Source organism: Prenolepis imparis, unplaced genomic scaffold (genome assembly GCF_030444845.1).
Source record: "Prenolepis imparis isolate NDT839.2.m4 unplaced genomic scaffold, iyPreImpa1.0 SCAF_16, whole genome shotgun sequence".
NCBI classification, from domain to species: Eukaryota; Metazoa; Arthropoda; class Insecta; order Hymenoptera; family Formicidae; genus Prenolepis; species Prenolepis imparis.
In genome coordinates this window covers 101,806-112,403 of record NW_028141174.1, presented here as the reverse complement: position 1 = coordinate 112,403, position 10,598 = coordinate 101,806, and the positions used below count along the sequence as shown (strand labels likewise).

The 10,598-nt window shown below is 32.6% G+C and overlaps 1 protein-coding gene and 1 pseudogene across 1 annotated transcript; one reads left to right on the top strand and one right to left on the bottom strand.

The window, feature by feature from the left end:
- Nucleotides 1-448: 448 nt before the first annotated feature.
- On the bottom strand, nucleotides 449-1,105 carry LOC145946437 (ATP-dependent DNA helicase PIF1-like; annotated as a pseudogene).
- A 6,716-nt stretch (nucleotides 1,106-7,821) lies between these two features.
- LOC145946436 (protein GVQW3-like) lies at nucleotides 7,822-8,343 on the top strand. Its single transcript, XM_083056050.1, has one exon. The coding sequence runs from the start codon at nucleotides 7,822-7,824 to the stop codon at nucleotides 8,341-8,343; it is 522 nt and encodes a 173-aa protein (XP_082912176.1).
- Nucleotides 8,344-10,598: the final 2,255 nt, after the last annotated feature.

Here is a 10,598-nt window from a genome sequence, read left to right as displayed (position 1 = left end):
AAAAATATTATAAAACGAATAACAACAATTTCTCTTGTTAATGTTATTTCATTTTTAAATATTATATCATTTTCAGTACAATATTCACATGATTCATTGTGTGACTGACACCAATGTAAAAACGTAGCATTTAATAAATCATTAAGATTATAACTTTTCTTCTTTAAATTATCAAGAGAAATCGAAATAGCATTATTATTATTGACAATAATTTTTGTATTACCACATGTTTTGCATCGCTTAGTAGATGTTATTTGATGTTGTATCAAATTTCTTATACAATCATATTTTTCACAAAGTGCCGTAAGAAAATCATACGCATTTCGTTTTATGATACGCGAAAAATATTCTCCTAAATATTGCCGTATTGCATATGTATTTAGATTAGACATTCCATTTTCATATCGATGCATTAATATACGTAAAACATCTGTTTTATCGCAATTAATCAACTGTTGCCTAATAACATTTAAATGTAATAAACATTGCAACACTGTATTTGTATAACATGAAACTTCTGTATTCTGAAAACCATGTATGACCCAAGCAGTACTTTGTTGAATTATTTGATCTGAACTTGATTTTTGAATAGAAGCAACTACTTTTGGTAACGCCTATAGAATATCTTTCATTTTACGATAGCGTTCTTTTGACACAGTAATCATTTCTGATTTTGGATTGTGTATCTGTTTTAGACGATTATATTCAATAATAGCTTTTTCATTAGCTATTACCGCTGAAGGATCGTAGTTAATTAAATGTAATCCTTCTAGAGATGTTACTCGCGACAAAGAAACATAAATTTAGCCACAACTAAATATAGAGTTGCCAATATCCATAATAGCACTTTGCAACTCAATCCTTGGCTTTTATGAATAGTGATGCCGTAACTTAAAGATAATGGAAATTGTTTTCTGATAACATACGCTCTATCCATCACCTGAAATTTAACACATACTCTTTCAATTTCATATTCTGAACCTGATGGTAAAAGAAGTTTAATCTTTTCTACATCATTAGTAGACGTATCTTGTATAACTGAAATCACTTTAACAATTGTACCATTTACAAGACCCAAACTAGCATCGATATTACGTCGAATCATAACTTTTGCTCCAATTTTAATTACGATTTGTTTTGAAAGTCCAGCTGTTTTAGAATTATCACCATCGTTATTTGACAATACTTTTAATACTTTCTTTTTTACATATAGAACACATTCCAATGGTATCTTCAGCAATTAATAATATTTCTTTGGAAACAATGCGACTTAACATTGCATCATTAAGAACATCACACATATGACAAGTAGGTAATAAATAAACAGTGTCTGATGGTAAACTGTTAATAAAATCACATAATTTATTTAATCTAGATTCGAAAGAATCACTTTTAAAAAGTATTTTTTTACTCTCCAGAATTTTACAGTCAGAATTTGTCACTAAACCAATACGAATTCTCGATAATAACTCACAGTAAAAATCATCTCCTTTCTGGCGCATATTGATTGTCAATTCATCGTAGTCGAATAATGTAGTCCATAAATTAATAGCATTTAAAGAACCAAGATATTTAGCAATTTTTTCATTTAATAACTGTACAAAAATAGAATCTTCATATACAGGAAGTAATTGAAGCAAGTCTCCAAATAAAAGAATGTGTTTTTGACCAAACCAACCATCATCGCAATCATTAGAGTCAAATATTTCAGACAATCGAAGATGTATGTACATTAAAGTTAAATTAGATATCATTGACACTTCATCAATTACAAAAAGAATAGCATCTTTAAGATCTGCTCGTAAAACTTTCAATACATGATCAGATAATTGTTTATACTTAGGAGTATGACCATGTTCAACGGGTAATTGAAACAATCTATGAACTGTCAAACCATCTATATTAAATGCTGCTATACCAGTAGGTGCTGCTACAGCAGTATCTTTGTTGAGATTTTGTTTTATCCAGCATTTAATAATTTTGATTAAGAAACTTTTTCCAGTACCACCTTCTCCACTAACATATAATCGTAAAATCGAGTTATCTGATTCTACAGTATTGATAACTTTATCGAATACTCGTTTTTGATCCGTATTTAATTTTGCTATCATTTCAGATACATCAATTTCTCGAATTACTTTATCACCAAGATCTTTGAAATCTTGCATTGCTTCACCAGCCTCTATATTTTGAACACCTATCGCATTTTCAGGATCATCCTGAGACTGCTGTTTTTGTAAATCGTCTAGATATTACTGAACTAACTGTTTTGCAGTTTCAAATGCTTTTTGCAATTCTTCTAATTTTTTATGATATTACAATGCTTCTACAAAATGCAGTTTTATTTTGTGAAACGACTCGGCATAAGTATCGCATTCATTTCTAAGATCCTCTAATTTTCTTCATGGTATAAACATAAGCAATAACGAAAATAAATAATTTTCTTACCTTTACCTATTTTACCTATCTTTACCTATTTTATAATATTCAGTATTCTTATTTTTCGGTTTGATTTTCGAGATATCATACCATTGTGCAAATTCATAAAAAGACATTTTCTAGTTCATACGGTCTATATGGATAATGATTATCTATTAAAGATGGATAAAATATATCTGTAGAATCAGCATCAAGAGCTTCTATTTGTTTCCGACTTTTTAATTTTCTATATCGTATTTGGTTAACATCTAACCACTTGAAAGTTGTATTTCGATCAGTTCCATACAAAGGAATACCTAACAATGTATCAGCAGCTTCCAAAGCTCCACATTCTCTATTATTCGTAAATCGCAAAGCAATATTCCAAAGATAACTCGCTAGTGATTTATTATTATTATTATTAGTCTTACTAAGGATAGCATCAGACAACTCACTTTTTCCCGCTTTATTCATATATTTAGTATGTACCAAGTAAGTAACGATGATTTTTCATCAATAAATTGTATATCCATATTACCTTCCCATGCAGTAAGAAGAACAGGATTATAATCATTTATATTAACTTCATTATCCATTCGAGGAAGATCGTAAAGCCTACTTTAATGTTTCTATTGTTTTCTACCTGCTATTGAAGTTGCCACATCTCTCATATTCAAAGTTTCAGTAACGGGACGAGGAAATCCAAAACGACACCGACGAATAACTTTACGTCCTACTTTTTTTAGAGCGAAGACAATAATCGTTATGTATATGTCGCTGATGCGTATTAACACGCCTGTATAATAATGGCGAAATATTTTTGTCCGGCATTTTGCAGCTTATATGTTGTAAAATAAATTTGGAGACTTCTTTCATAGTAGATTCACCGAAAATCGGTGCATTTTTAATCCAAATTAATAAGTAGAAATGTTGTATACCTCTACCTTGGTATTCTCGTCGCCAGAAATAGTGCGTTACTTCTCCAATTGGATGATCTTGGGAGTTAATAAAATCAAGCATTGCCCGAAATTTATTATCGAGAAACCTGGATGCTGATACAGGATTTCTAGCAATAAGTGTGCTAATGCATAAAGAAGCGTCCATTTACTTCACGAATATATTCACCTAAATCTTCCCATAACCATTCACTCGGACTTAATGTTAAAAACCATGTCGCAGGTCCATAATGCTGTGTCATACAATTTAAATCACTTCTCGGTCTACGCCAATATTGCTCCGTATTTCGAAGTGTTGAAAATATTGTACTCAGATTAGTTTCCAACAATTCTTTGGACATTGCGTCTAAATATTCTGCAGCTGTATAACGAACTCGCGGATTAGTTACGTTTATTTTATGAAAAATTCCACGACTTAATTGACGCATATTTGCATCATTCAATAAATAAAATAAGTATTGTTGATTTAATCTGTATTGCGGATGTTTAGATGTCAAACGACATTTAATAAATTCATGATCATAAAGTTTGACTTGTCTAGTCTCATGTTGTCCATTAATGCCAAAAGAGTATATATCTGGAAAACACATTAAATCTAAACATTTTTCACGATTATCCAAAGGCAAATCTTGAATTTTTAACATTTGATATAAACTTGTCGCAGTTTTATTTGCTTTTTTTTCATATAAGGGATAGATAGTAAATTGTTCGTAATAGCCATAATTTTCGTCAGTAATTTGAGTTAACATTGCTTTTTGTTGATCTTCTAACATATCTTCCATATCATTTTTCGTCTTCTTTATTGAATTATTTAATTTAGACTTGTCGTCCAATATTGTTTCTGTATTATTTTCTTCTGTCTCTTCTATTTGGAATACTAAATTTTTTAATTCCAAACGTAATTCATTGTGATTATTTGGCAATATAATGTCAGAGTATAAAGCATTGTTATGCTTTAACCACGTTAAAGCGTCAAATACTTTTTTAACACTAACTATCTCTTCCCAAATAATCTTTGATTTTGTTGGAACACCTCTAATTAAGATATATAATTCGTGATTAATGTTTATTGGATCAGTAGTAGAACATAATTTATTCATCGTTTCTTGTAATGGAAGCGGTAAATGAAATGTTCTACCTTTAACTTTTGGCATCATTTGCCTTTGAGGCAATTTTTTATTCATAACAGTTCCCATTTTGAGAATAGTTTGAAATGCTTTAGCTCTCTGTATAAGAATTTTTTCAAATGTATTAAGAGATGATATTATTTCGGGCACAACATCTGTAAAAAGATTATTCAAGATGCAATATGCAGGCATTAGGCCTTTACGAAATTTGCCTGCACAATAATTACATATATATTCTGCATTAATTTTTTGTTGTTGTACATGTGCCATTAAATCTCTCTAAATTTGAATGTCTATTTGTGTTTGAATACTATTAACTTTAAATAGATTTTTTTTATAACACAATTTCTCACATGATGCGCAAATATGTCGTGGTGTATCAGCTGAACGTTTAGTTAAAGCCTTAAATGCATTATTATATTTAGAAATAATATCATCATCGCTCAGAATTGTATCTGTCTGTTGATGTTTGTACATATCTGCTTTTTCTTGTGCAGAAGTTACAATTTTATTTAATGTGTTTAAATCAGCATGAGTTAATGCCTTATCGAGATTTTTCATCTCTTGATAAAATGCTATCATTTGATAAATTAAACGCTTAATATTTCTTACTTTTGGAAAATGAGACGATAATAATTGAATAGGAAAAAACATTCCTTTACAAAGTTTTGAATCAATATGACAGCTACGCGTATGACCTAATTTTTCATTTGAAGTTTTCATAGTACATTTATGAATATTTTGTATAAATTTAGGTACCTTCTTTAAAGTACAAGTATTGATAGTTTCGAGGAATTTCTGATAACGGTCAATTAAAAAATTGTCAATTTTACATGAACTATTGCACAACCACGATTTTTTTGCTTGTAATTGTAATTTTTTTGCTTGTAACGGTAATATATTCACAACTTGTCCATTCCCATCTATTACCAAAGGTTTTGATGAAGTTACATTTTTTATTAATGGTAACTTATTCAGAATTTCTTCTTTTAAGGTATTCAAAGGTTTTGATGAAGTTATATTATGGTATATAGAATCAATAAAATAATTTTCGGATAATGCTGTATGTCTAGAATCGCCACATAATGTATGTATTTTTTCTTCATTTGTAGAACATTCAGCGACAAGTGTCAAACTCACTTCTGATTTCTTTTTAATTAAAGCTAACATTCTGTATACATTGCGAATATATTTGTTTCTAATATATATGCACCATCGTACGATTTTTTCGGCTTTTAATCGTCTCTCAATATGACTTTTAATACTGAGTTTTTTAATAATATTTTTTATAAATATTTCTGAAGAATGACGAAGTTTTATGGTGTTTTTCGACTCAAATTTTTCGTATTTTTAAATAATTTTCTTCCCGCTATCGTGATTTTTTATTGCAAGTATAGATTTTTTATTTTTCCCATAATATCGTTTATTATAAAGCCATTTACGATCTAATCCTTTTTGGCTTTTTTGTTCATGTTGAGAGTTTCTAGAACGTGTACGATTTTGTGCACGTAGTTTCATATAATCTCGCTTATATCGATTTTGTTCTTTAACACAAATATCTTTTGAATTTTACTCATTTCGTTTAGCACGATTATTTTCTAAGTTCTCTTCATATCGATGTTCACTGCAATTTTCAATATTATTGTTATAACAGTGTCGTTTTCTAGCACATTCTTTTTCTAAATTCTCTTCATAGCGTCTTTTTTTATTAGTGTGCTTATTTTCTAAATTCTGCATATAACATAACCGTTCATTCATACATCGATTTTCTAAATTTCGGTGAAATTTTTTCTCTTGATTAGTGTCTTCTAATTGGACATTATTTTCATGTTGAGAACATTTGGTAACACATATTTTTTCAAAGTCTTCGTTTATATTGAAAATTTGTATATTATTTTTTTTGTCGTTACTGCATAAATTATTACGATTATTAATTTTAAAATCGATATTATTTTTAATATAAAGATTATTTTGAGAACACCTATTAGATTGCTCAACATGAATATTATTCAGTGTTGTTTGTAATCTTTTTGTAATACTTTGCCCTTTTAACTGATTGCTATATACTTCTTTATATTGACGGCTTTTTTCTAATCGATTCAATTTCTGTTGTTTTGTTTCACATTGACGTATCATACGGACGCGAATTGCTTCAGTCTCTCTTGCTTTCAACACTGCCAATGGAAGCACTTTCTGAGGAATACCACATTGTGGATCTTGAGGGAAATGCTCAATTATACCAGATTCAAAAATTTTTATCAAATGAGAACGCATTAAACTATGATTATATTTCACTTTTTCTGGTTTAATATTAAACAATAACGAAATTGCAAAAGCTATTGCGAAAATACCGCAATCGTTACTATTTGGTTGATGTTGTACAATAGGAAACTTGACACACTTTTTGTCAAAATTATATGTTGGAAATCTTTTTAAAAATTGTTCATGATGTTTGTGCAACTTTTTATTATTTAGCGAATCATAAATAAATATATTTTTGTATCGTAATAACTACACACCCAGTGTCCATCTGATGGACCTGATGAACTGTGTAATATTTGTATATGTTTTTTATCAATTGGCATAGACTGAATCGTATCAGGAAGTTGTAATCGCCATGTTTCAACAGGTCTATAATCAGAACAATTTTGTAATAAATGGTTAAAATGTTCCATATGTTCATCGGTTAACCATTCACCTTGAACAATTATATTTTTATTTCTTGGTGATAGAATTCTATGTTTTTCTGTCTTTAGAGACATTATATATATATATATATATATATATATATATATATTCGATAAAAATATAATAATTACAAAGATACAATTTTTTTGTAAATATTTTTTGTAAATATGTATAACAGTTTATCAGCAGGGCCGCCGCTAAGCGTTCAAGCGCCCGCGTGCGAGTTTGAATTTGGTACCCATGTCTGTAGTCCGAATCATGTCCGAGCATTTGCAAGAGCTACGTTCAGAAACTTTATTTGGTTACACATGAGCGTCGTTCTGTCCTGGTTCAACTTTCAGTAAGCAATAAAGGACGGTGCTGGTGTATATCCGAGTGAAGTTTTCAAACGCAGTTAAGGCTACAAACAGAATAAGGAGATTTTGAAGTATTTTGGACGACTTATGCTTATATACGAGGGTGGTTTGAAAAGTCCGTGCAAAGTCAGAGAGATGGCACCACTGGTGCGTATCGAGGTTATTTTTAGTTAGTAGCATCTCTTGGAAGAACACACACCAAGTTTCAGCCAGATCGGTCTATTTCTCTGTGTTTGGCGTTCGTTTGAATCGAGAAAGTCGAGTGATTTCCAAAAAATGGATGAAAGAGAATTTCGTGTGTTGATAAAACATTACTTTATGAAAGGCAAATCGCCTCAGAAGACTAAGGAGAAGCTTAATAAACATTATGGTCAATCTGCACCTTCGATTAGAACAGTTTATAAGTGGTTTCAAAATTTTCGGAGTGGCCATATGAGCACAAGTGACGCTGAACGTTCTGGACGCCCTATTGAGGTCACTACTCCAGAAATCATTGATAAAATCCATGATATGATGATGGATGATAGAAGAGTGAAGGTGCGCGAGATTGCTAGTGCTGTGGGCATCTCGAGTGAACGGGTACATAATATTTTGCATCAACATTTGGGCATGAAAAAGCTATCCGCAAGATGGGTGCCGCGATTACTCACAGTTGACAACAAACGAAATCGTGTGAGGTGTTCCAAGGACGGTTTGCAGCTGTTTCAGCGGAATCCACAGGACTTTAAGCGTCGTTTCGTCACTGTGGAAACATGGATACACCACTACACGCCTGAGATCAAGGAACAGTCCAAATAATGGGTTGCCAGCGGGGAGTCTGCACCAAAGAAGGCGAAGACCGTTCTTTCGGCCGGGAAAGTTATGGCGACTGTCTTTTGGGATTCGCAAGGAATAATCCTCATCGACTATTTGGAAAAGGGCAAAACTATTACAGGTGCATATTATTCATCGTTATTGGACCGTTTGAAAACCGAGCTGCAAGAAAAACGTCCACGATTGGCCCACAAAAAAGTCCTTTTCCATCACGACAACGCACCAGCTCACTCATCTGTAGTTGTAGCCGCAAATTTGATGGAATTAAGGTTCCAACTCGTTCCGCATCCCCCCTATTCTCCAGATTTGGCTCCCTCGGACTACTACTTGTTCCCCAATATGAAGAAATGGCTGGGGGGAAAGAGATTTTATTCAAACGAGGAGGTGATTGCGGAAACGAATGCCTATTTTGCAGAGTTGGACCAATCTTATTATTTGGAAGGGATCAACAAACTGGAGCAGCGTTGGACGAAGTGTATAAGCCTAAAAGGAGACTACGTTGAAAAATAAAAAAAGTTTATCCCGAAAAATTAAGTAGTTTTCATTTTTGCACGGATTTTTCAAACCACCCTCGTACACTACGCAAAACAATTAGGGGAGCGCTTTAAAACTAACAAAATTTGATGATTTTTAAGAAGCCATATCTCGGCTTCTTAAAAATCATCAAATTTTGTTAGTTTTAAAGCGCTCCCTTAGAGAGGTCGTAGAACAATGTTTCTGGGCGCATTTTAACGGGTGAAGCCTCAACTTTAAAGTGGGTAATGTAGCATTATTTGTCTCATCGAACTGTTTTTCGTGTGAGGCTTAAAATTATATGGCGAAAAAACTCTGGAAATTGTTTGAATTTGTAATTGTCCATGGAAAAAGCAGGGATGGAACCATAAATGTCACCACATTGGCTTTGAAGTAGGAACCCTCCCCTTTAAAATGCCGCAAGAAACATTGCTCTATCATGTCTAGAAGCCGAGTTATCGCATTTCAGTTACCCCTGCATTTTGCAAGATTTTTAGCAATACCGCCGGCATTCGTGTTATCCAATGTGCACTACGGGGAGGTTGTTCGGTTGGATTGTGCACATCATGGGTATGGTGTATGTGTACGTCAATGTTAAGTGTGTGCGTGATGCGCGTGTGTGTGTAGAGGTGGGTGGGAAGGGGGAGGGGGGAGGGAGTTTCAAATGATGAAGAAGCAGATCATTCTGTAATAGAGCCTCGAGAAGTTATAGCTAACAACGAAAGAGTGCGAACGCCCGTACGTAATAGTCAAATAAAAGTGCCGAGGATCGAGCTACCCACGTTTAATGATAAATATGAAGATTGGCACGCGTTTTTTAATTTGTTCAATTCATTAATTCATTCGAATCGAGATTTAAGTGATACACAAAAATTCCATTATTTAAGATCATCATTGAGGGGTGATGCTGCCGAGATCGTGTCATCTTTAGAGATTTCCGGGACTAATTATGTAGACGCATGGGCAAGATTAAAAGAGCGCGATGACAACAAAAGATTAATTGTGCAAAATCATATCAGAGCTATATTCGATTTGCCTATAGCAAAAAGAGAAAATGGTACTGCTATCCGACAAATTTTAGACGATGTTCTAAAACACACTAGGGCGTTACGAGCATTGAATAGGCCGACCGATAATTAGGATGATCTATTAGTATATGTTGTAGCTAGCAAATTAGATTTTAGAACGGTAAAAAGGAATGGGAAAATACCATCGATTCAACTCAAGTTCTTACTTTCACAGATTTTATAGAGTTTTTGAAAAAGAGATGTCAAACACTAGAAGCAGTGGAAAAAATCGGCAACAACAATGTAACTGGTCTGTCTTTGCGTCAAGGTAGTCAACACAAGGTCAATAGCTGCAATGTCGCCACATTGAACATCAAGTGTACATATTGCCAAGGAAAGCATAACATTTATTCATGCAAGGAGTTTAAACATTTAACTGTTAACGAACGATTAAAGCATGTAAAGTCTAAAGGATTATGTTTAAATTGTTTGAGAGGAAAGTATTTAGCAAGAGATTGCACTTCGAGGAATTGCAAAATATGTAGTAAACGACACAACTCTCTATTACACATGGAGAATGCCGATAAATCTGAACTAAAAACGAAACAAAATCCTAAGGAAGCAGATACAACTGATAAAGAAAAAGATAATATAGTATGCAATCATTCTAATGTACGTGAAGTATCGCTTTCGAGTCAAGTATTACTATCCGCCATAGTA